Source organism: Etheostoma spectabile, unplaced genomic scaffold (genome assembly GCF_008692095.1).
Source record: "Etheostoma spectabile isolate EspeVRDwgs_2016 unplaced genomic scaffold, UIUC_Espe_1.0 scaffold00009003, whole genome shotgun sequence".
Taxonomy (NCBI): domain Eukaryota; kingdom Metazoa; phylum Chordata; class Actinopteri; order Perciformes; family Percidae; genus Etheostoma; species Etheostoma spectabile.
Genome location: NW_022603645.1, coordinates 25,001 through 52,711, shown reverse-complemented (window position 1 = coordinate 52,711; position 27,711 = coordinate 25,001). Strand labels below are relative to the sequence as shown.

At 40.3% G+C, this 27,711-nt stretch overlaps 1 protein-coding gene and 1 pseudogene across 2 annotated transcripts in view; one reads left to right on the top strand and one right to left on the bottom strand.

The window, feature by feature from the left end:
• The first annotated feature begins 295 nt into the window (after positions 1 to 295).
• On the top strand, positions 296 to 21,838 carry LOC116678978 (coenzyme Q-binding protein COQ10 homolog B, mitochondrial-like; annotated as a pseudogene).
• A 2,373-nt stretch (positions 21,839 to 24,211) lies between these two features.
• LOC116678976 (60 kDa heat shock protein, mitochondrial) overlaps positions 24,212 to 27,711 on the bottom strand; it is a 14,097-nt gene continuing 10,597 nt past the window's right edge. For both annotated transcript variants that reach the window (XM_032508714.1, XM_032508715.1), the window contains exons 9-11: positions 26,453 to 26,627; positions 26,170 to 26,348; positions 24,212 to 25,338 (exon numbers count right to left, since the gene is read on the bottom strand). In XM_032508714.1, coding sequence (XP_032364605.1) covers positions 25,180 to 25,338; positions 26,170 to 26,348; positions 26,453 to 26,627 — 513 coding nt within the window. In that variant the 3' untranslated portion in view covers positions 24,212 to 25,179. The remainder of the gene's footprint in view (positions 25,339 to 26,169; positions 26,349 to 26,452; positions 26,628 to 27,711) is intronic.

Here is a 27,711-nt window from a genome sequence, read left to right as displayed (position 1 = left end):
GTACGTTATGTAATTAGCATAAATGACCCAAAATAAAATCTGAAAAGGCCACACAGTGGGGTGCGCGTGCGCGTGCGCGTGTGTAACCCTAAATAGTCCATACTGTGTAAAGGTAACACAGGGCAACAGAAGAGAAACATGAACCCGCATCTCGTGACTGCCCTGCAAAACACAGACGTCAGTAATGTCAGGTGACGAACAACAGGACTGGCCAATAGGAAACGCTCACTGGGGTTCCAGTTAGCCAATGGCGACGTGTGTTCACGTAAAGGGGCGGGGCTAATCTGTCATCGCCGCTAGCCTTTTCAGAGAAAGCGTCAAAGACAGGAAAGATGGCGAGAGGTGGTTGTAGCCTGAGAAAAGTGGCTGAGTGTATGAAAAAGATACCTTCGACCTCCAGCCGGGATATACAAACTAGGAACAACGTCAGGTAAAGTATCTGATCGCGTAAATCTCGAGTGAACCAGTAAAGCGACGGGAGAAGACACGTCTCTGACAATAACGTCAGTTAGCTAACGTAAAGTAGCATTAGCACCACAGGCTGTGTCAGACAGAGTCTGGTTAGCACCACAGATATACAGTTACACATTCATTTGTTGGAGTAGTGACGTTAACGTTGTTGGCTTTAACTTGTAATGCTATAAGTGAGCAAACTAACTACTTTCTTGGTCCTTCATTTGCCCCCTTTAGGGGTATAATAGGACCAGAACACTGTGCTTTGCTCTGGGCTAAGTCCCAGTTTCTCATATAACAGCTCTCCATATCTGCACCCTACACATGCACACACTCGCATGGACTTGGCACCGTAAGGTCAGTCCCATGTCTCAGCTGCATCACATTCATGTGGCAGTGAAAGGGCTTTCTCCTCAGTGTCAGTAACGAAACAGAAATTCAAAGCTGCACGTCATGAGAAGCACAAAGCACGTTTGATTGGTTTTAGGCTAATGATGACATTGGTGTTGTCACATCACATAAATGCACATGCCCTGCACCCTGTGCCAGGGACATTGTGGGACAGGCTGCCACAGGCACGATGGACAATTCAAATTCATCTGTGGTGGAGAGGAGGTCACTGGACAAACTGTTATCTATCATGGATAACCCTGACCACCATCTCCACCCTCTCCACCCCCCCACACTGGTCCAACAGAGGAGCAGCTCCACCCTCTCCACCCCCCCACACTGGTCCATCAGAGGAGCAGCTTCTCTAAGAGGCTCCGAAATCATTCATTCCACAAGCAATAACACTCTTTAACACGTCATCTCTGGGTGCTAGATGAGACTTTAGACACCACACTACTGACCTAATGCAACCTGCACAGTTTGGTTTATTTACATGTAGCAGACATTTTAACATTTTAGCATATTATTTAAGCAGTTGCACATTATTGTTTCCCCATCCTGTACATATTCAAACATTTGTTCTTTTTTACTTTATTCGTATTATTATTTCATGTATATTGTATGTATGTATATTTTTCCTAGTATTTCATTTATATTTATATTCTGTGCTTTGTGACTGATTTTGCTGCTGTAACACCGAAATTTCCCATTTTTCTTGGGATCAATAAACATCTATCTCTCTATCTATCTATCTATCTATCCATCTATCCATCTACCTATCTACCTATCTATAATATCTATCTATCTATAATATCTATCTATCTATAATATCTATCTATCTATCTATAATATCTATCTATCTATCTATAATATCTATCTATCTCTCTATAATATCTATCTATCTCTCTATCTATCTATAATATCTATCTCTCTATCTATCTATAATATCTATCTATCTCTCTATAATATCTATCTATCTCTCTATCTATCTATAATATCTATCTCTCTATCTATCTATCTATCTATAATATCTATCTATCTATCTATCTATCTATCTATCTCCCTCAGCTGTGATCAGTCCCAGTGACCCTGCAGGACCTGAGTTGCATGGTCATAGCTTCTGTGGAGGTTACAAGATAGTTTTCATCTAGGTTTAACTTAATCTTCCCATTCATGGTGTCAGATAGAATCAAACCCAGGGCCATTGTTCACTTGATCCCACTGTTCCACTGCTAATCAGCGTGGCATTGATGTGGAAAAAGGGAAAATACTTGCAACTAGTTGTTATGTGGATGAGAGATTAGTGAAGAAATAGAAATAGAGATATTAAAAATCACACCGGTAGGCCTGCAACAATTCACAGTTTTGCCGGACAATGAATTGTCTCAGAAATAATTGCGATTAACAACATAATTGGCTCTTAGTGAAATAATATTTTCTATCAAACCTGCGGCCCGCTGCGTCGAGGAGTAAACATCTATCAGTAAAAGTAAACGTCTATAAGGCGTGGTTTATTTTGTAGAGTGTGAACCTGCGTTTCTGGGTAACATAACATTTATATATGACACTACTCAACTCTAATTTGCTTGAATAAGTTATAAATAGGATGCCCGGATTGCTCAGTTGGTAGAGCGGGCGCACTGTTTATAACTTTTTCAAGCAAATTAAAGTTTAGGAGTGTCGTATATCAGTGTTTTGTTGTCATTCTACGAAGTAAACCACGCCTTATCATTAAACACATTGTATTTTTTTTGCTTAAATTAACAACAAAAATGAAAATGGCACATTTATATCGTCAGTTAAAAACAGCTTTAATTAAAAAAAGCTTTAACGGTAAACAAAAAAACAGATTGTGTTTTAGTCTGACTCTGTATGGCTACAGCCCGTGATGTTTGGAGTTGCTGTGGAAACAAGTGGCAGCGTCCAACAGTCCCATCAATAATCACGTAACTACATAATCACAATTTGGCACATTTGAACAAAATCAAGAATTCTCATCGACAGTCAGGACCTTAGCAGAAGTTGGCAAACAAGTTGTGCAGATTAGAAAAATAAAAGCTAAAGTTGGTGCCCTTGACTTTTTTTCCGTTTTATGTGCTGGCATCTGTGAGACATTAACTTGTGACTTGTCATTAATAACAAAATTCTTGGCAAGTGTTCAGGGTGTTTTCCATGTAAAGGATCCTGTTCTCCAGGAATGGACGCTTATGTTGCATTTCATTACTTTTGCTCATGACTTGCAGGTACTATTAGGCTCATTAGCACCGGGTCTTTTGTTGATGTAGATCATGATAAATCAACGTTTTCTGGCGAGTTTCCTGTCACACCTAGTCATCTGAGTCCAGAAAGCAACAAGAAGAAGAAGAACAGACTTCTAAAAGCAATTGTGGTACCATCACAACAGAATCCACAAATCCAGTCGGTTTTCGTTACGTTAAAAATCCACCAAAGCACCTTTACGTGCGTTTAGGTAATGTAGTTATTAGTCCGTCTGTGGTGTTTGATCTACTATGGTGCTGTGTTTAATTCGTGAAGTCACCGTAAATGACGACACTGAAGCGGATATGATCAGAATTTGTTATTATTATTATACTAACGTAGCTATAGTTCCACAGGGATTTGTGCTTTCCTGTCCTGTCCATGTTTTTTACCCAGTTTGTGTGACTTTTGTGCCCAGGTACCTGTCGTCATGTGGGATCCTGATGACCCGTCTCCGTCCCCTGCTGGGCGGGGCCACACCGGGGCGTGGCGTCGTGTTGCCGGCCCGCAGCTTCTTCAACCTGGCGGACTCCTTCTCCAAGAGGAAGGAGTACTCTGAGAGACGCATCATCGGGTGAGTCGCTGTGATGAAGTTTGTTTTTAAGAGCGTTGTTCTATTATATCATCTTCTCTTTCCTCCCTTGGCATTTCATGAGACACACTCGGCACATGTTTTGGTTCACGTTGAGCTCAAAATGTCCTTGTTATCTTAACAACAACAATAGTCTAAATACACTTTACAGAAATCCACAAGAAGCACATTAACTCTTACTAATCTGTAAAGTTGGGTTCCCAAACAGAGCCCTCATGAGTCCTGTTTGTGTTAATGCCAGTGCCTTATCTGAGGCTCTACGTATGCGTTTCGGTGTGACGCACTAAATGTCCTCCTGTGGTCCATAGAGAGGTCATAATCACTAAATGTCCTCCTGTGTTCCATAGAGAGGTCCTAATCTCTAAATGTCCTCCTGTGTTCCATAGAGAGGTCATAATCACTAAATGTCCTCCTGTGGTCCATAGAGAGGTCATAATCACTAAATGTCCTCCTGTGTTCCATAGAGAGGTCATAATCTCTAAATGTCCTCCTGTGGTCCATAGAGAGGTCATAATCACTAAATGTCCTCCTGTGTTCCATAGAGAGGTCATAATCACTAAATGTCCTCCTGTGTTCCATAGAGAGGTCATAATCACTAAATGTCCTCCTGTGGTCCATAGAGAGGTCATAATCACTAAATGTCCTCCTGTGTTCCATAGAGAGGTCATAATCTCTAAATGTCCTCCTGTGGTCCATAGAGAGGTCATAATCACTAAATGTCCTCCTGTGTTCCATAGAGAGGTCATAATCTCTAAATGTCCTCCTGTGGTCCATAGAGAGGTCATAATCACTAAATGTCCTCCTGTGTTCCATAGAGAGGTCATAATCTCTAAATGTCCTCCTGTGTTCCATAGAGAGGTCATAATCTCTAAATGTCTTCCTGTGCTCCATAGAGAGGTCATAATCTCTAAATGTCCTCCTGTGTTCCATAGAGAGGTCATAATCTCTAAATGTCCTCCTGTGTTCCATAGAGAGGTCATAATCTCTAAATGTCCTCCTGTGTTCCATAGAGAGGTCATAATCTCTAAATGTCCTCCTGTGGTCCATAGAGAGGTCATAATCTCTAAATGTCCTCCTGTGTTCCATAGAGAGGTCATAATCTCTAAATGTCCTCCTGTGCTCCATAGAGAGGTCATAATCTCTAAATGTCCTCCTGTGTTCCATAGAGAGGTCATAATCTCTAAATGTCCTCCTGTGCTCCATAGAGAGGTCATAATCTCTAAATGTCCTCCTGTGCTCCATAGAGAGGTCATAATCTCTAAATGTCCTCCTGTGTTCCATAGAGAGGTCATAATCTCTAAATGTCCTCCTGTGTTCCATAGAGAGGTCATAATCTCTAAATGTCCTCCTGTGGTCCATAGAGAGGTCATAATCACTAAATGTCCTCCTGTGGTCCATAGAGAGGTCATAATCTCTAAATGTCCTCCTGTGGTCCATAGAGAGGTCATAATCTCTAAATGTCCTCCTGTGCTCCATAGAGAGGTCCTAATCTCTAAATGTCCTCCTGTGCTCCATAGAGAGGTCTGTAGAAGCTATTTTTGCATAAAAGAATATTTTATATATCTAGAAGCTATTTGTGTATAAAGAATGTTTTATAAATCTTATAGCGAGTGAAGCAAAGTATTGTGAAACCAATGATGTCGTTATAATGTGTGTTTTGGTAACCACACTGCTTTCTGGGTCACGCTCCGGTCACAGACCAAGCGGTGTGTCTAACCTAGCATGCAACAAGCTGCAAACTTTTTGCAAACATTGTTACATCCTGTACAAGAACATCTGTATTGCTTAGCAACCGAAAAATGTAATAAAGACAGACTGTTAGAGGAAGTGGAGGGAGTTGAGCTGTTTTTGTGGAGGAGATGAGTACACCTCGTCTCCTCTCTGCCTCTCCCCTCCTCTGCAGACGAGTAAAAAACTTATCTCTGTGTCAAGCCTGTTTTCTTGATGTCTTTCCTGGGTCTATTCAAAGATTAATTAAATAACAGTGTAAGTGAGAAACTAGGAGTCTGAGTTTAGACCCAACATTTCTCTGGTGCCGAAACCCGGGACCCAAGAATCCGCCGGTTTGGGACGACGCGGGAACAACGGGACCACTTAGAATAGAAAATCTGTCGCGACAGTCTCCGCCATTGCATCGGGGGGTCCATACCTTGAGTCCGTGTCGGTCCGGACCGTCGGTGACGGGTCCCGCCGAACCAGGGCAGACATCAAATAGGTAAGAAAAATTCTCCTAACACCACAATTGTTGTCTGAGTAATGACCTGAGGACGCTTGGGACGCCAGCGTTAAAGTGTAGAATCCCATACGTAAACGGGATTTGAGGGACTGTTTTGAGAAAGACAGTTAAAAGTAGGGTCAAAAAGTAGGATCTGGTGTAAAAACCGGGTCTGAGTGTAGGATCTGGTGTAAAAACCGGGTCTGAGTGTAGGATCCTGTGTAAAAACGGATCTGAGTGTAGGATCCTGTGTAAAAACGGATCTGAGTGTAGGATCTTGTGTAAAAACAGATCTGAGTGTATGAAAATACAAAGACAAGTAGGACATAGTTGTTGGTGTGTGGAAAATTGAACTTGAATTAGATTAAGTCACAGCGGCTGACACAGAGGTGAATTGAAATGTTTATTTTCCTGTTTTAAACCATGGACAATAGCTGTATGACACGGTGTTAAGAAGCGTGTTGGTATAACATAAGAGGTTAAGAATTTGTCGTGAATGAAGAGAAAATTGTGCAAGTTAAAAAGAGGAAGTTGATTTTACAAACTGCGTAGGTCTCAAGACCGCGCCCCAGTAACATAAGTTTCTGTCTTTTACCAATAAGTGTATGTGAACGGTAGATAATTATTGCTGTTTTATTGCTGTTTTGTTGCTGTTTTATTGCTGAGTTACTACTGTTCATTTAATTGAAATTCTGCTGGATTAATTGATAAGAGCGTTTTCATACGGCCGCCGCGCCACACACGAACATACACACTCACACACCCAGACAAAGGAAGTGAGCCACACACACACACACACACACACACACACACACACACACACACACATACAGGTATAGAATAAACACAGATAAACAGACAGAAAATGGGAAATGCTCAGAGAAAAGCGATAGAGGGTTCAGATGATGTCAAGTTTATGCAGCAACAACACCCAGGGTCTACATGCAGGCTAGAAGAATGAGACGCAGACAGGAAGTGCAGGCAGCTGGGGGTGAGCAGGAGGAGCTTAGAGAAGGATGGGAGATGCAAGTTGAGAAAGAAGAAAGAGTAAGCCCAACAGCGCCCCCACCATATGAATACAGCACCAGTACACCTCGTCTCCTCTCTGCCTCTCCCCTCCTCTGCAGACGAGTAAAAAACTTATCTCTGTGTCAAGCCTGTTTTCTTGATGTCTTTCCTGGGTCTATTCAAAGATTAATTAAATAACAGTGTAAGTGAGAAACTAGGAGTCTGAGTTTAGACCCAACAAGGTCCTAATCTCTAAATGTCCTCCTGTGTTCCATAGAGAGGTCATAATCTCTAAATGTCCTCCTGTGCTCCATAGAGAGGTCATAATCTCTAAATGTCCTCCTGTGTTCCATAGAGAGGTCATAATCTCTAAATGTCCTCCTGTGTTCCATAGAGAGGTCATAATCTCTAAATGTCCTCCTGTGTTCCATAGAGAGGTCATAATCTCTAAATGTCCTCCTGTGTTCCATAGAGAGGTCATAATCACTAAATGTCCTCCTGTGTTCCATAGAGAGGTCATAATCTCTAAATGTCCTCCTGTGTTCCATAGAGAGGTTATAATCTCTAAATGTCCTCCTGTGCTCCATAGAGAGGTCATAATCTCTAAATGTCCTCCTGTGCTCCATAGAGAGGTCATAATCTCTAAATGTCCTCCTGTGCTCCATAGAGAGGTCATAATCACTAAATGTCCTCCTGTGTTCCATAGAGAGGTCATAATCTCTAAATGTCCTCCTGTGTTCCATAGAGAGGTCATAATCTCTAAATGTCCTCCTGTGGTCCATAGAGAGGTCATAATCTCTAAATGTCCTCCTGTGTTCCATAGAGAGGTCATAATCTCTAAATGTCCTCCTGTGCTCCATAGAGAGGTCATAATCTCTAAATGTCCTCCTGTGTTCCATAGAGAGGTCATAATCTCTAAATGTCCTCCTGTGTTCCATAGAGAGGTCATAATCACTAAATGTCCTCCTGTGTTCCATAGAGAGGTCATAATCTCTAAATGTCCTCCTGTGTTCCATAGAGAGGTCATAATCTCTAAATGTCCTCCTGTGTTCCATAGAGAGGTCATAATCACTAAATGTCCTCCTGTGTTCCATAGAGAGGTCATAATCACTAAATGTCCTCCTGTGTTCCATAGAGAGGTCATAATCTCTAAATGTCCTCCTGTGCTCCATAGAGAGGTCATAATCTCTAAATGTCCTCCTGTGGTCCATAGAGAGGTCATAATCACTAAATGTCCTCCTGTGCTCCATAGAGAGGTCATAATCTCTAAATGTCCTCCTGTGCTCCATAGAGAGGTCATAATCTCTAAATGTCCTCCTGTGCTCCATAGAGAGGTCATAATCTCTAAATGTCCTCCTGTGCTCCATAGAGAGGTCATAATATCTAAATGTCCTCCTGTGCTCCATAGAGAGGTCATAATCTCTAAATGTCCTCCTGTGCTCCATAGAGAGGTCATAATCTCTAAATGTCCTCCTGTGTTCCATAGAGAGGTCATAATCTCTAAATGTCCTCCTGTGCTCCATAGAGAGGTCATAATCTCTAAATGTCCTCCTGTGTTCCATAGAGAGGTCATAATCTCTAAATGTCCTCCTGTGTTCCATAGAGAGGTCATAATCTCTAAATGTCCTCCTGTGTTCCATAGAGAGGTCATAATCTCTAAATGTCCTCCTGTGTTCCATAGAGAGGTCATAATCTCTAAATGTCCTCCTGTGTTCCATAGAGAGGTCATAATCTCTAAATGTCCTCCTGTGTTCCATAGAGAGGTCATAATCTCTAAATGTCCTCCTGTGGTCCATAGAGAGGTCATAATCTCTAAATGTCCTCCTGTGTTCCATAGAGAGGTCATAATCTCTAAATGTCCTCCTGTGTTCCATAGAGAGGTCATAATCTCTAAATGTCCTCCTGTGTTCCATAGAGAGGTCATAATCTCTAAATGTCCTCCTGTGGTCCATAGAGAGGTCATAATCTCTAAATGTCCTCCTGTGGTCCATAGAGAGGTCATAATATCTAAATGTCCTCCTGTGGTCCATAGAGAGGTCATAATCACTAAATGTCCTCCTGTGGTCCATAGAGAGGTCATAATCTCTAAATGTCCTCCTGTGCTCCATAGAGAGGTCATAATCTCTAAATGTCCTCCTGTGCTCCATAGAGAGGTCATAATCTCTAAATGTCCTCCTGTGCTCCATAGAGAGGTCATAATCTCTAAATGTCCTCCTGTGTTCCATAGAGAGGTCATAATCACTAAATGTCCTCCTGTGTTCCATAGAGAGGTCATAATCTCTAAATGTCCTCCTGTGGTCCATAGAGAGGTCATAATCTCTAAATGTCCTCCTGTGTTCCATAGAGAGGTCATAATCACTAAATGTCCTCCTGTGTTCCATAGAGAGGTCATAATCACTAAATGTCCTCCTGTGTTCCATAGAGAGGTCATAATCTCTAAATGTCCTCCTGTGTTCCATAGAGAGGTCATAATCTCTAAATGTCCTCCTGTGTTCCATAGAGAGGTCATAATCTCTAAATGTCCTCCTGTGTTCCATAGAGAGGTCATAATCTCTAAATGTCCTGTGTTCCATAGAGAGGTCATAATCTCTAAATGTCCTCCTGTGGTCCATAGAGAGGTCCTAATCTCTAAATGTCCTCCTGTGCTCCATAGAGAGGTCATAATCTCTAAATGTCCTCCTGTGTTCCATAGAGAGGTCATAATCTCTAAATGTCCTCCTGTGCTCCATAGAGAGGTCATAATCTCTAAATGTCCTCCTGTGTTCCATAGAGAGGTCATAATCTCTAAATGTCCTCCTGTGTTCCATAGAGAGGTCATAATCTCTAAATGTCCTCCTGTGGTCCATAGAGAGGTCATAATCACTAAATGTCCTCCTGTGTTCCATAGAGAGGTCATAATCACTAAATGTCCTCCTGTGGTCCATAGAGAGGTCATAATCTCTAAATGTCCTCCTGTGGTCCATAGAGAGGTCATAATATCTAAATGTCCTCCTGTGGTCCATAGAGAGGTCATAATCACTAAATGTCCTCCTGTGGTCCATAGAGAGGTCATAATCTCTAAATGTCCTCCTGTGCTCCATAGAGAGGTCATAATCTCTAAATGTCCTCCTGTGCTCCATAGAGAGGTCATAATCTCTAAATGTCCTCCTGTGGTCCATAGAGAGGTCATAATCTCTAAATGTCCTCCTGTGTTCCATAGAGAGGTCATAATCACTAAATGTCCTCCTGTGTTCCATAGAGAGGTCATAATCTCTAAATGTCCTCCTGTGGTCCATAGAGAGGTCATAATCTCTAAATGTCCTCCTGTGTTCCATAGAGAGGTCATAATCACTAAATGTCCTCCTGTGTTCCATAGAGAGGTCATAATCTCTAAATGTCCTCCTGTGTTCCATAGAGAGGTCATAATCTCTAAATGTCCTCCTGTGTTCCATAGAGAGGTCATAATCTCTAAATGTCCTCCTGTGTTCCATAGAGAGGTCATAATCTCTAAATGTCCTCCTGTGGTCCATAGAGAGGTCATAATCTCTAAATGTCCTCCTGTGGTCCATAGAGAGGTCATAATCTCTAAATGTCCTCCTGTGCTCCATAGAGAGGTCATAATCTCTAAATGTCCTCCTGTGCTCCATAGAGAGGTCATAATCTCTAAATGTAATCCTGTGGTCCATAGAGAGGTCATAATCTCTAAATGTCCTCCTGTGTTCCATAGAGAGGTCATAATCTCTAAATGTCCTCCTGTGTTCCATAGAGAGGTCCTAATCTCTAAATGTCCTCCTGTGCTCCATAGAGAGGTCATAATCTCTAAATGTCCTCCTGTGTTCCATAGAGAGGTCCTAATCTCTAAATGTCCTCCTGTGCTCCATAGAGAGGTCTGTAGAAGCTATTTTTGCATAAAAGAATATTTTATATATCTAGAAGCTATTTGTGTATAAAGAATGTTTTATAAATCTTATAGCGAGTGAAGCAAAGTATTGTGAAACCAATGATGTCGTTATAATGTGTGTTTTGGTAACCACACTGCTTTCTGGGTCACGCTCCGGTCACAGACCAAGCGGTGTGTCTAACCTAGCATGCAACAAGCTGCAACTTTTTGCAAACATTGTTACATCCTGTACAAGAACATCTGTATTGCTTAGCAACCGAAAAATGTAATAAAGACAGACTGTTAGAGGAAGTGGAGGGAGTTGAGCTGTTTTTGTGGAGGAGATGAGTACACCTCGTCTCCTCTCTGCCTCTCCCCTCCTCTGCAGACGAGTAAAAAACTTATCTCTGTGTCAAGCCTGTTTTCTTGATGTCTTTCCTGGGTCTATTCAAAGATTAATTAAATAACAGTGTAAGTGAGAAACTAGGAGTCTGAGTTTAGACCCAACATTTCTCTGGTGCCGAAACCCGGGACCCAAGAATCCGCCGGTTTGGGACGACGCGGGAACAACGGGACCACTTAGAATAGAAAATCTGTCGCGACAGTCTCCGCCATTGCATCGGGGGGTCCATACCTTGAGTCCGTGTCGGTCCGGACCGTCGGTGACGGGTCCCGCCGAACCAGGGCAGACATCAAATAGGTAAGAAAAATTCTCCTAACACCACAATTGTTGTCTGAGTAATGACCTGAGGACGCTTGGGACGCCAGCGTTAAAGTGTAGAATCCCATACGTAAACGGGATTTGAGGGACTGTTTGAGAAAGACAGTTAAAAGTAGGGTCAAAAGTAGGATCTGGTGTAAAAACCGGGTCTGAGTGTAGGATCTGGTGTAAAAACCGGGTCTGAGTGTAGGATCCTGTGTAAAAACGGATCGAGTGTAGGATCTGTGTAAAAACGGATCTGAGTGTAGGATCTGTGTAAAAACAGATCTGAGTGTATGAAAATACAAAGACAAGTAGGACATAGTTTTGGTGTGTGGAAAATTGAACTTGAATTAGATTAGTCACAGCGGCTGACACAGAGGTGAATTGAAATGTTATTTTCCTGTTTTAAAACCATGGACAATAGCTGTATGACACGTGTTTAAGAAGCGTGTGGTATAACATAAGAGGTTAAGAATTTGTCGTGAATGAGAGAAAATTGTGCAAGTTAAAAAGAGGAAGTTGATTTTACAAACTGCGTAGGTCTCAAGACCGCGCCCCAGTAACATAAGTTTCTGTCTTTTACCAATAAGTGTATGTGAACGGTAGATAATTATTGCTGTTTTATTGCTGTTTTGTTGCTGGTTTTATTGCTGAGTTACTACTGTCATTTAATTGAAATTCTGCTGGATTATTGATAAGAGCGTTTCATACGGCCCGCCGCGCCACACACGAACATACACACACACACACCCAGACAAAGGAAGTGAGCCACACACACACACACACACACACACACACACACACACACCACACAACAGGTATAGAATAAACACAGATAAACAGACAGAAAATGGGAAATGCTCAGAGAAAAGCGATAGAGGGTTCAGATGATGTCAAGTTTATGCAGCAACAACACCCAGGGTCTACATGCAGGCTAGAAGAATGAGACGCAGACAGGAAGTGCAGGCAGCTGGGGGTGAGCAGGAGGAGCTTAGAGAAGGATGGGAGATGCAAGTTGAGAAAGAAGAAAGATAAGCCCAACAGCGCCCCCACCCTATGAATACAGCACCAGTACACCTCGTCTCCTCTCTGCCTCTCCCCTCCTCTGCAGACGAGTAAAAACTTATCTCTGTGTCAAGCCTGTTTCTTGATGTCTTTCCTGGGTCGATTCAAAGATAATTAAATAACAGTGTAAGTGAGAAACTAGGAGTCTGAGTTTAGACCCAACAAGGTCCTAATCTCTAAATGTCCTCCTGTGTTCCATAGAGAGGTACCATAATCTCTAAATGTCCTCCTGTGCTCCTAGAGAGGTCATATCTCTAAATGTCCTCCTGTGTTCCATAGAGAGGTCATAATCTCTAAATGTCCTCCTGTGTTCCATAGAGAGGTCATAATCTCTAAATGTCCCCTGTGTTCCATAGAGAGGTCATAATCTCTAATGTCCTCCTGTGTTTCCATAGAGAGTTCATAATCCTAAATGTCCTCTGTGTTCTATAGAGGTCATAATCTCTAAATGTCCTCCTGTGTTCCATAGAGAGGTTATAATCTCTAATGTCCTCCTGTCTCCATAGAGAGGTCATAATCTCTAAATGTCCTCCTGTGCTCCATAGAGAGGTCATAATCTCTAAATGTCCTCCTGTGCTCCATAGAGAGGTCATAATCACTAAATGTCCTCCTGTGTTCCATAGAGAGGTCATAATCTCTAAATGTCCTCCTGTGTTCCATAGAGAGGTCATAATCTCTAATGTCCTCCTGTGGTCCATAGAGAGGTCATAATCTCTAAATGTCCTCCTGTGTTCCATAGAGAGGTCATAATCTCTAAATGTCCTCCTGTGCTCCATAGAGAGGTCATAATCTCTAAATGTCCTCCTGTGTTCCATAGAGAGGTCATAATCTCTAAATGTCCTCCTGTGCTCCATAGAGAGGTCATAATCTCTAAATGTCCTCCTGTGCTCCATAGAGAGGTCATAATCTCTAAATGTCCTCCTGGGTCCATAGAGAGGTCATATCTCTAAATGTCCTCTGTGTTCCATAGAGAGGTCATAATCACTAAATGTCCTCCTGGGTCCATAGAGAGGTCATAATCTCTAAATGTCCTCCTGTGGTCCATAGAGAGGTCATAATCTCTAAATGTCCTCCTGTGTTTCCATAGAGAGGTCATAATCTAAATGTCCTCCTCCTGTGTTCCATAGAGAGGTCATAATCTCTAAATGTCCTCCTGTGTTCCATAGAGAGGTCATAATCTCTAAATGTCCTCCTGTGTTCCATAGAGGTCATAATCTCTAAATGTCCTGTGTTCCATAGAGAGGTCATAATCTCTAAATGTCCTCCTGTGGTCCATAGAGAGGTCCTAATCTTAATGTCCTCCTGTGCTCATAGAGAGGTCATAATCTCTAAAGTCCTCCTGTGTTCCATAGAGAGGTCATAATCTCTAAATGTCCTCCTGTGCTCCATCGAGAGGTCATAATCTCTAAATGTCCTCTGTGTTCCATAGAGAGGTCATAATCTCTAAATGTCCTCCTGGTTCATAGAGAGGTCCTAATCTCTAAATGTCCTCCTGTGGTCCATAGAGAGGTCCTAATCTCTAAATGTCCTCCGGTGGTCCATAGAGAGGTCATAATCTCTAAATGTCCTCTGTTTTCCATAGAGAGGTCATAATCTCTAAAATGTCTTCCTGTGGTCCATAGAGAGGTCATAATCTAAATGTCCTCCTGTGCTCCATAGAGAGGTTTTGTGTATTTCATCACTTTTATCTCCTCTTAGCGCTCATTTTGCCTCTTGTTCCCCCCCCAATCTCTCTGTTTCTCATTGACCTACTCTATACTAGAGCCCGACTGATGAAGGACTTTAAAGTCCTTTTGACAAAAAAACACAATAAGGAAAAAAATCGCCCCGTGATTACGTTGTTTTTCCGACTGCCAGCGTTCACATGGTCAAGATGCCTCTTCTTCTTCTTCTTCTTCTTCTTCTTCTTCTTCTTTTCTGTTGTATCGGCTTTTGGCATAACAACTGTTTCCTATAGCATCAGGTGTGTGAAAACAAAGGACACCCCAAAGCTCTTCAGTCCCAAATTACTTTCCTCACTAAAGTTCGTACAAGAGCTCAAAACGCAGGCCTACTTGAGGTGAATTGGTGTACCCGTTACTGGCAATAGCACACGACTTTTATAACTAATTTAAGTTACCGTGTTGAAACCAATGGACGACTACAACCCACATCGATGGCACATTGTGGACGCTGGCAAAACATATTCCATGCATGTGTGGAATCTCTATATTTGGGAAAGGTTTCTAACCATTCACACATTAGAAGGGCTGTGGGCGTGGTTCTGTATGTCAGCAAAGCCCAGCCCCAGTTCCCACCTCCGACTCCCACAGGAAGTGACGTGAACAATGAGGTCTTCACTCAGTCGTGAGTCTGTACTGTGCAGGCCTTGTTTCGTGGGTATATTGTGACAGTGTTGGAGCTCTTCCTGTTCCTGTCGTGCAGACTTCATGGCCCTTTCCCTCTCCACGCTCCACTCTTCAGGCATTCCATGCAGGAGATATAGGTGGTGGGCCGGGGTGGAGAACTACTGCGTCTTTGTTCCCTGTGCAAGAAGTCTGATGTGGTGTTCAAGCGAGCGGGATTCTGCAAGGCCAACTAGGCGTGGGCTTCCCCTGTGATGGAAAACTACACCTCTCTTGTGACTTCAGTACGCCCCCAACTGGTCAGGTAAGGTACTGTTTGCTAAATGCAAGAGTGTATTCTTATCCTAAATTTATCTTCCTTTTTTTAGTCTGTAGGGGGACGTAATCGGAGTTTGAGCAGCTGAGACGTGGCCTACCACTCGGGGAACGCAGCACGAGCACATATGCACAAAACAAACATGCTAAATATACATGTTTTTATTTTTAAAGCTGATTTTTAAATTGCATTGTAACAATTTAACAATTTGCCCCTATGAAATTCCCTCGCGGCACGGCTGTCTGGGAACACGATAGATGGCGGCGTCCTCTCCCACCGCCTCTCGTTGGACCTGCTGTCGGTTGAGATTCCTCGGATAAGTGTTTCGACTCGGGTTCCCCAAACTCCGTTATCTGCGCCCCTAAAATGGCCATGAGGCCGCCTGTTCTGCTCAGTTTGTTTCAGTTTCATTTACACAAATGTTGAGAAAATGAGTGAACGCCGGTCAAGTTTAGCAGAGTCAGTAGTCGTACTAGTTCACCTCCTAGGGACCAAGGTGCTCTTGAGCAAGGCACCAAACCCCGAAGCCCCCCAACTGCTTGGGGCTCCTTTCCATGGGCACCCCCCCCCACCACACACACACACACACACACACACACACACACACAGACTCTGACATCTCTTCATTAGTGCATGTTGTAGTTTAGATCTGTGTGTGATGTGTGTAATAACAACAGAGTGTACGTTGTAATTTCCCCTTGTGGGATAAATAAAGTATAAATTATTATTTATTTTTAAATTCTTTATTTTAGATGTTTGGTATCTTTGGAGTTTTTAAAGACTGATCCACCAAGTTTATTGAGATTATACATGCCAACAAAGTAAAATCAGTTAGTACCTATTAGATAAGAAATTTGCAAAGTTTTCCCCTCATTTTCTTTCAAACTAATTGCAACTAATGTGTGTAATGTTGCTTGTCAGGCGTCCTGTTCCGATGGAAGTCTGTTCAACCACTTGGAGACGGTTTGGCGTTTCAGCCCCGGCCTCCCGGGATACCCTCGCACCTGCACTGTGGATTTTTCCGTAAGTAGACGCCACCTTCAGCAGTCAAACATATGCTCAAACATGATAAAAAAATAAGAAAGCAAGGCAGGGCAGCTTTATATGTAGAGCACATTTCAGCAACAGGGTGATTCAAAGTGCTTTACACAAAATCAGTTAAACAGATAAAACACAGTTAAACAGTTAACCCTTGTGTTGTCTTCCTTTTAATCCTTGTCCGTCGAGGTCAAAATTGGAAATTAATATTTTTGGGGGCTTTTCCAGTGTTTTGTTGCTTTTTCTGATTTATTTGTCACTTTTTCCAGCTTTTGGCACTTTAAAAAAAAAACCTGAGCAGGTTTAATAATAGGTTTCACACTTCTTCTTGGAATTCATGGTCAACAAACCACATTTATGTCAAATTATACACACGTTTTTTGTTAAAAAGGCAGAAATTCTGAATTATTTTGACTAATAGTTAAGATCAGAGGATGTTGAGTGGATCTCAGATGGGTAGATGTCAAAGTTTAGTCCGGATACTGTTTTGAAATCATTAAAAAAAAAAGAGTTCAAATGCTATAAGATTAAAGAAAACACCCCAGAAATTCAATGAAAGTAATCATTAATGTCATATGAACAACATATGGAATCATCCATGTTGTTTTTGGACAATTTGGTTGAAAGAAATCCATATTTCTAATTTGAAACACTTTGAAACGGGTCAATTTGACCCGAGGACAACACAAGGGTTAAAAATCCTAAGCATTAAAAACCGGTAAAACACACGAATAGACAGTTAAAAAATAGAAGAAGAAAAAGGGGCAAAGATTGTGGTTTAGCCTTTGCTCTGTTTGCTAGATCATGTGTTCTTCCTCATGTATTTCCCATTGGACCAGTTTAAAACTATAAACTAATGTACTGATGTAACTAATGTAACTAATGTACTGATGTAACTAATGTACTAATGTAACTAATGTACTGATGTAACTAATGTACTAATGTAAATAATGTACTGATGTAACTAATGTACTGATGTAACTAATGTACTAATGTAACTAATGTACTAATGTAACTAATGTACTGATGTAACTAATGTACTGATGTAACTAATGTACTGATGTAACTAATGTACTAATGTAACTAATGTACTAATGTAACTAATGTACTAATGTAACTAATGTTACTAATGTACTGATGTAACTAATGTACTGATGTAACTAATGTAACTATGTACTAATGTAACTAATGTACTAATGTAACTAATGTACTAATGTAACTAATGTACTAATGTAACTAATGTACTAATGTAACTAATGTACTAATGTAACTAATGTACTAATGTAACTAATGTACTAATGTAACTAATGTACTAATGTAAACTAATGTACTAATGTAACTAATGTACTAATGTAACTAATGTAACTACTGTACTGATGTAACTAATGTAACTACTGTAACTAATGTAACTACTGTAACTACTGTACTGATGTAACTACTGTACTGATGTAACTACTGTACTGATGTAACTGATGTAACTACTGTACTGATGTAACTACTGTAACTAATGTAACTACTGTAACTAATGTAACTAATGTACTGATGTACTAATGTACTAATGTAACTAATGTACTAATGTAACTAATGTACTAATGTAACTAATGTACTAATGTAACTAATGTACTAATGTAACTAATGTTGCTAATGTACTGATGTAACTATGTACTGATGTAACTAATGTAACTAATGTACTAATGTAACTAATGTACTAATGTAACTAATGTACTAATGTAACTAATGTACTAATGTAACTAATGTACTAATGTAACTAATGTAACTAATGTAACTAATGTTACTAATGTAACTAATGTTACTAATGTAACTACTGTACTGATGTAACTACTGTACTGATGTAACTAATGTAACTACTGTAACTACTGTAACTAATGTAACTACTGTAACTAATGTAACTAATGTAACTACTGTAACTACTGTAACTACTGTAACTACTGTAACTAATGTAACTACTGTAACTACTGTAACTACTGTACTGATGTAACTACTGTAACTACTGTACTGATGTAACTAATGTAACTACTGTAACTAATGTAACTACTGTAACTACTGTACTGATGTAACTACTGTACTGATGTAACTACTGTACTGATGTAACTAATGTTGCTAATGTACTGATGTAACTACTGTACTGATGTAACTACTGTACTGATGTAACTACTGTACTGATGTAACTACTGTACTGATGTAACTAATGTAACTACTGTACTGATGTAACTACTGTACTGATGTAACTACTGTACTGATGTAACTAATGTAACTACTGTGCTGATGTAACTAATGTAACTACTGTACTGATGTAACTACTGTACTGATGTAACTAATGTAACTACTGTACTGATGTAACTAATGTAACTACTGTACTGATGTAACTAATGTAACTACTGTACTGATGTAACTACTGTACTGATGTAACTAATGTAACTACTGTACTGATGTAACTAATGTTGCTAATGTACTGATGTAACTACTGTACTGATGTAACTAATGTAACTACTGTACTGATGTAACTAATGTAACTACTGTACTGATGTAACTAATGTTGCTAATGTACTGATGTAACTACTGTGCTAATGTAACTAATGTAACTACTGTACTGATGTAACTAATGTAACTACTGTACTGATGTAACTAATGTAACTACTGTACTGATGTAACTAATGTAACTACTGTACTGATGTAACTAATGTAACTACTGTACTGATGTAACTAATGTAACTACTGTACTGATGTAACTACTGTACTGATGTAACTAATGTAACTACTGTACTGATGTAACTAATGTTGCTAATGTACTGATGTAACTACTGTACTGATGTAACTAATGTAACTACTGTACTGATGTAACTACTGTACTGATGTAACTAATGTAACTACTGTACTGATGTAACTAATGTAACTACTGTACTGATGTAACTAATGTTGCTAATGTACTGATGTAACTACTGTGCTAATGTAACTAATGTAACTAATGTAACTACTGTACTGCAGCTCAGCTGTTCACTTTCTCCTCCCTCCTCTCCTCAGATCTCCTTCGAGTTTCGCTCCCTGCTCCACTCCCATTTAGCCCACGTCTTCTTCGACGAGGTGGTGAAGCAGATGGTTTCGGCGTTTGAGCGCCGCGCCTCCAGTTTGTACGGCGCCGAGACGGACATCCCTCGCGAGCTCATGTTCCACGAGGTCCACAGCACGTAGTGCTGCACGAACACCGAGACGCAAACCAACCAAGGCTGATGTGGGAGAGAAAGATCAGAGAGGAGGAGTGTAGACGGGCTGCCTTGTTCTAACTGTGCCTTTCTCACAGCAACGACCAAGTCTCTTTTATTCTTTTCTTTTCTTTTTTAAATTCTTTTATACATATATACACCATATAACTGATGTGGATCCACTAGCTCATTTTCATGTTGGTGCTAGAAAAAGGACTTGATTTCAACAGAATAAGCTGTGCCTGGTTGTGAATCGTGAGTTCCCAGGTTAAAGTGAGTGTGTTGGGCCTAGCAGGGCTGTACGTCTTCCTATCTGTGAACAAGAGCTCATCTCAGTAGCCAACGACACGGCTTTAACCGCCGTCTTCACGACCGCAGCTACACTCTGTAGTCCAGAAAGCTGCTTTAGGAAGACACTTTACAAGCACACGTCGTCCAAAAAAACAATTTCAGGATGTGTAGTAGATGATAAAAGACAACGATGCAGATGAGGCTGTTCAAAGGAGCGTTTCCCTCATTCCACCACCAGTGTTGGTTCCAAAATGTGCCAAAATCCGTGTTTATAGCATCCGGACAATTTCCTCATCAGCACCTGAACCGATCCAAGGGTGGAAATCCCTCAAAGATATGGATTTAAACATGTGGAGAGTGTCTCCCCCCCCCCCACCACCCCGTTAGCAGGTGTATCCAAGACCCGCCGCGTCTAATCCGCAAGCGTTTCAGACGCATTTTCCATTTCTAGAAAGCCGTGAAGCTAACGGCTAAAACCTTGTGTATTGCGGTGGAAGTGAACACAATTTGTGAAAGGTTCAAGATGAAGAAATCTTCCAGTCCACTGTTGACATGGGTCATTACGTATGGATCATGTTGCAGAGATACATATCCTCTGTCAGCTACAGATGATTTAAGCCGCACGCTCCAGTTGGTTTTAAAACCTTAATGCTTTTCTGTGATGAGGTGAGCTCGAAGGACACAAAGCAACTAAAGAAAGTCAAGTCAATATCAAAGTATCGAGCCACGTGGCTAATGGACTTATTAAACCTGCACCTCCACCGTGTCGCCACACACGACTGTATATTAAGAGAATATATTTTAGGAATAAAGGGCAGAGGCGGCCGAGGCACCGTGTCACTGGGATCGTGCAGTGAGGATTGTGTACATGTACAAAATGTACTGTAAACTATCAGGAAACGCACCAAAGGGCGTTGGATTCTGCTTTACTAGCTTCACGGCTGATGAGGCTCAAATCTTTTATCCCGAAATAGATTTCATATTTTCATAATGTCTAATATGTACACTGAGCAAAATTATAAACCATTTTTTAAATAGATTGTGTTCAGTGTTTATCAAGATGGAGCACACTTCTGGTAATTGGATACATAGTCTATATAAAATAACCACATGTTGAAGCTAATTTCTGTATAAATAAAAATATTTTTAAACTTCCTTTTACAATAAGAATGTAAAGTTTAAAGCTTTAAGACAGGAAAGGGGAGACAACACGCAGGAAACCAAATGGAGGAAATATTGCCGTGACGCAGTTCGACAGCGTGTTTTGTTTTGTTTTTTTTTGCCCGCGATAGAAATAATATAAAAATAAATACATTTGGATATAACACTTTATCTTTTTGACAATGTACTGTACATCCTCCGGTCGCCCAGCCTTAGTACGGAGAGGTGTTGTTCTTTTCTTCTCTTGTTGTTACAAATACTACGCTCTTGACTTTATGAATGGAGCTACGCTGGCCATGACAGGTAAAGCTGCATTATAGAGCAAAGTGTGCAGTATTGGCAATTTATAGGTGTTAACATTTCAATCTTAACCCTTGTGTTGTCTTCCCGCAAAAACATGAAAAAAAAGGTATGGCATTGTTTGACATTTTTGTCACTTTTTCAATGTAGTGGGTCCTTTTTTTGATGTTTTTTCCAAAGTTGTTTGACATTTCTATTGATGATGATTTTCAGCTTATTTCGAAGGCCCATTTTATGTGATGAAAAAACTGAAAATGGGTCAAATTTGACCCGAGGACAACACAAGGGTTAAGCAAGCACGCTGGGGACACAAAGGGCTAAAAACTGGTCACAAAATGTTCAGTAGCACGCTGAAAACTTCCCGATTCCACCTGTCCGACTCACAGAGTGCCTCCTGAACTACTGGCAGGAGGTTTCTCTTTCTAATTTTTTAAACATTATACTCATTCTTTTAATATTTATTACTTGAGTTTAAGTGTAAATATTGGTTTAAAGATCATGTAAGAATGACATCTACACAGAAAACGGTCGTGTTTCACGGGACGTGAAAGAGACTTGTGTAAATGTTTTAATAACTTTAGAAAGATGTGTCCGCTGCATGATTTATAAACTATTTTTGCAACAAAAAAAAAAAGCCTGACTGTCGTTTATTTGATTTAACGCCGCTACAGAAGTGGTTTGGAAAGGTCTCTGCTGCTGAAGGGGGACGTTTAGTAGCTTTAACTCTCTATTGCATGATATTTTTTTTTTTAAACATGGTAAAAATGTATTGATGTGTCTTTATGACTCCAGTTTGCTTAAATAATGCAATTGTAAAAAAAAAAAAATGTTTTCTAAGTGCCAAGAAATCCATTATTCCTTTAAAAACCACCAAACAATTTCAGCTTATATGCCACATGGCAACAAATTAATTTGAGCCTTTTACTGAAAAAATAGCATTTTAACTAGTGATGAAAATTAAAAGTTTACTTACCCCAGACAACAACAGTTTAATTTTTTTATTTCCACAGAATTGCTTGGGGGGGGCAGGGGGGGCAGGGGGGGGGAAACAGGATTTCCTGGTTATTTAAAGTGTTATTAAATTAATAACACTTCAAAATTTCACTTCAACACTTTCACTTCAAAAGACCTATTTACACAATTAAACAGGAAACAATGCATTTTACATGGTTTATTTTGTAAAAAAAAAGCAAAGAAAAGGAATTTGTTGCCATATGGCAACACCATGCAATAGAGGGTTAATAGATTAGATTAGATTAGATTCAACTTTATTGTCATTACACATGTACAGGTACAAGGCAACGAGATGCAGTTTGGGTCTAACCAGAAGTGCAATAGCAGTAAGTGGAGGATATAAACAATCAGGGTTCAAAATTAGCACCATCTACTATCCAAATGCTGGTAGAATATGCAAATGAATAGATTTGTTTCACTCAGCAGCCAAAAAAACAATGGTTATCTATTGAGTGGCTGGTAAAAATTGAACATTCACTAGCCATTTGGCTGGTGGACGAAAAAGTTAATTTTGAACCGTGTATACAATGGTTCATAAGTGCATAAGTGAATAAATATGGAAATTAATAATATTATAAAACAGAATTTTACAGATGGGTTTGTCCTATGAATATAAAATATAGATAAGTAGTATTGTGAGCCAGATTTACAGCTGGAAAGGGGAGACAACACGCAAGGGACACGGTCTACTTGGTGGGTTAGAAGTCCCCCCAAAAAAGGGACAAAGTTTCATGTGAACTCTTCACACTAGAAGGGCCATAACGGTCATTTTGACCGTTTTTAAATTTATATACGTAATAATTTTGCTGGATTAAAAAAAAAAAAATACAATCCTGCTGGTACCTGACTTTTTCTAAAAGGCTCTATATTTCTTTTTAATTTAAAATAGTTTTTATATACATTACACACCAGGCAAAGACAATAAAATCACTTTTACCTATTTGTACCTATACACGGTCATATTGATTTGTCATTATTTTTTGCGGTATTGTTTTTAATCTTTCGCGCGTTTACACAACTTTACATCCTCAAACTGGCTGGAGCTGCACACCTCTCCTAGGTGACTTTATCAGTCGGGCAAAAAAAACACATTTACATCAAAGAAGCTGGAATGATTGGCATTCGTGCTTTATCAAAATCTAATAATGGGTTGAATGATAACAATTGTCCTGGTGTTGATTAGAAATCCATAGGTCAATATTAAAAAGAAATTGTCTGGAGTCAAGTCCCCTCAGGAAAAAAACCTTTAGTGTTGGTTTCTTTCAGTGGTGGAAGAAGTATTCAGATATTTTACTTCATTAAAAAGGAAGAAATATTCCATAAAGAGTAATGTTGTAAGAGTAATGTCTGATGTTTCTGGATTCATATTCCTGCTGCATCCATGTGTATGATGCATGTTCCTGCTGTAGATGTTTTAAGGTTTTTCTTCACCACAGCAGACACCAACACGGAGCCAGTGACCGGTCAGGTTATAAATGTTCAAAGAAGATACTTTTAGGTGTTATTTGCATGCTGTAAGTTATGTTGAATGAATTTACATACCATATTTTTCAGATGTGAATGAAATAATTACATTTTACCACTACGCTATGATATGAATTATTGAAACACCTGAGCAACTCAAGTGTGTAATTAAACATGTTAAATTGTACATTTTCTAAAGATGTCCTAACACAATACCTGCATTACTATTGCAATTAGGTATTTATCATGACAGATTATAGAGTTTGGACTCTATCTTCTAGTGTTAAGGCTCCTCTGTGACCTCTGACCTGCAGTACTCCATGAAGAGTTAGTCATGCATTCATAGTAAAAGTAAAAGGTCAGTGTTACCTGTCATAAGGTTTCTGGATTATTACTTTGAATTTCAGCTAATAAACATGCTATAAAGTGGGATATAATCCACCACCAGGCGCACAGATGTGATTATTAACCGACTTAAACAGAGACCATTTTATAAAGAACTACGTTAACCAACGAATCTGAACAATTGATTTTATTAAATAAAAAAAGAAAAATCACCATTAATCATTGTCTACATGGTACAAAACAGAAGTCGAATGATCACTGCTAACATCCCGGGTCCTCTCTAGGTGCTGTAGTTTTCTGGCTTCGTAGTTAAAGCAGAGCGTATGAGGGGGAAAAATGATTTGCCAATGTTTAACAGCACACGTTTTCACATTTAGACTTTGTAAACTGAGCCTGTCACATTCAATCAGCCGTGTGTTAGGAAATCAACCGACCCCACGAAGACCAGACGCTGTAAAGCCTGAGGATCAGGGAAAAACTCACAAAGCTGCATGCATGAAAACAACGACAACCACAGACATCTCCGTACACATTAAAAAAACAAACGTTAAACAGGCCCCTGGTGATGCTCGGACTCTGGTCGTTTAGGCACTCTTCACCCGAGTGTGGTCGCGTACTAGGACACGCAACGTAACACCTCAGAGACAGACAATTATCAACAAGCTCTGCAAGAAAAGTTGTTTAATTAAATAAAAATAACAGCTTTAACCTCATAATGTTAGCTGGGAGGTGGGGGTGGGCGACACAAAACAGATTTATATATATATATATATATATATATATAATGTAAAAAAAACAAGATTTAACGTAATACTACAACAAAAGAGAAAGGACTCTGACAAAACCTGGCCAGGCATCTTTTTGCGAGCATCAACAACATGTTTACTATGTTCTTAGATCACTTTAATCACTTTACAGAGATCATAACTGTTTTAGTAAATCTGGATTAGCATCTTTCTTGACGGGGGGGGGGGGTGCACGCAGCATTTGCAGCTCCAACACACTCATCATGGCCAGTCAGTTTGGGCAAAGCTCGGTGGGAGTGGGTGCAGTTTTCTTGTTGGGGTTTCTCCTCAGACCCACCCCCGCACCGCTCTGCCTGTAGAAGTCTGTACAGGAAGTCAGGGGGGGGGGACTGGCTTAGAAACCCATGCCTCCCATCCCGCCAATCCCGCCCATCCCCCCCATGCCTCCCGCCGGCATCTCCTTCTCCTCCTTGGGTATCTCCGTGACGACGCACTCGGCCGTGGAGAGCAGGGAGGCGACTCCTGCAGCGTCCATCAGCGCCGTCCTCACCACCTGCAGAGGGACGACACCACGTTACACACCTCCAGTGCTCATGTGGCACAGCTGCAGTCCAGTTTAATTATACTTAGGGCTGCAAGTGACAATGATTTTCCTCATAGATTAATCTGTCTTGTTAATTAAGACAGTATGCAAATGAATAGATTTGCTTCACTCAGCAGCCAAAAAAACAATGGTTATCTATTGAGTGGCTGGTAAAAATTGAACATGCACTAGCCATTTGGCTGGTGGACAAAAAAGATAATTTTGAACCGTGTATACAATGGTTTCATAAGTGCATAAGTGAATAAATATGGAAATTAATAATATTATAAAACAGAATTTGGAAAGAGTGTCTCCAAACATTTGGTTTTGTCCAGCCAACAGTCTAAAAATAGTTGCTTTGTAATGTTATCCCATCACAGTTCCCCAGAGCCCAAGGTGAAAGGTCTTCATACGGCTTGTTTTGTCTGACCAACACTTCCAAAAAAAAAATTATATATTTATATATAAATATGAAAAGAGAGAAAAGCCACAAATTTACACATCTGAGAAGCTGGAACCAGAAAATATAGATTTTCCTTAATACATGAAAAAACCAAAACTACCTCCGACTAAACAACTAATTGCCTTGGCATGAAATATGATAACTTTGTACCTAGACATGAAGAACACATATAATCACATATAGAAACCATTTTCCACAGAGGGCTATAGAGCCTCTTTAACCACTAGGGGGCAGTAGTGGTAAATATTCAGTTGAGCCACAAATGAAGACTCAGCGTAAGGGGACGTTGGCATCCTCTCGTCTCTCTCTGACCCCTCCACCCTCAGTGAGCGGCGTACCTTGGTGGGGTCGATGATGCCCTTCTCCACCATGTTGACGTACTCCCCCAGCATGGCGTCGTAGCCCAGCTCGGCCGACCCCCGCAGGATCGTCTCCACCACCAGCGAACCCTCCACGCCCGCATTTTTAGCGATGGTCATGGCGGGGATACGGAGCGCTCGTCTGATGATCTCCACGCCTGTCAATAAATAAAAAACAGACTTATGACACTAATGGAGTTGTCTCACACAGGACCACTGTTCCTTTTGAGAGCATCTGAGCCTGTGTTTGTGCGTCACTAACCGATCTTCTGGTCGGCATTGACCGTTTTGACGGAGTCGAGGCTCGGGATGCAGCGCAGCAGGGCGCAGCCTCCACCCGGCACGATGCCCTCCTCCACCGCGGCCCGCGTGGCGTTCAGAGCGTCCGTCACGCGGTCCTTCTTCTCGTTCACCTCCACGTCGCTGGTACCTCCGATCTGACGCGGAGAGCATGCATGCGTCACATCTTTGCTTTTCTAGAACAGCTGACTTCAGACTCACTGCGCCAGGTTCATTTCCTGTTCAGTTTCCACTGATTATTTATTCATCATTCTATTTTAAAGCTGTTCATATTGTGATATAACACTTTTATAAGAACATACTATTTATTCCAGCATCCTTTGCACTATGCTCCATAAATAAAACAATAACTATCATAATTACAATTTACTCCTGCGTACTTTGCACTCTTCATTGCATCATAGTCTAATTTTTCCTAGTATCTCATTTATATTTATATTCTGTGTTGTGTGACTGACGTACATGTGCTGCTGTAACACTGTAATTTCCCATTTTTTGGGGATCAATATCTATCTATCTTTTATAATAACATACTATTTATTCCAGCATCATTTGCACTATGCTCCATAAATAAAACAATAACTATCATAATTATAATTTACTTCTGCGTACTTTAGACTCTTCACTGCATCATTGTCTCAACCTGTCCATATTGTGTCTGTTTATAGTGTTCATAATGTTTATAGTGTTCATAATGTTAAGTGTTCATGTGTGTGTGGTTAAGTGTTATAGTGTTCATAATGTTTATAGTGTTCATAATGTTTATAGTGTTTATAGTGTTCATAATGTTTATAGTGTTCATAATGTTATAGTGTTTATAGTGTTTATAGTGTTCATAATGTTTATAGTGTTCATAATGTTTATAGTGTTCATAATGTTTATAGTGTTTATAGTGTTCATAATGTTTATAGTGTTTATAGTGTTCATAATGTTTATAGTGTTCATAATGTTTATAGTGTTTATAGTGTTCATAATGTGTATAGTGTTCATAATGTGTATAGTGTTCATAATGTGTATAGTGTTTATAGTGTTCATAATGTTTATAGTGTTTATAGTGTTCATAATGTTTATAGTGTTTATAGTGTTTATAGTGTTCATAATGTTTATAGTGTGTATATGTTTGTTTTGTATGTGTAAGTGCATTGTGAGCAATACGATCCAAAGCTAAATTCCTCATACGTGGCGTATACAGCTGATTCTGATTAGTCCCGTCTGTCTGTC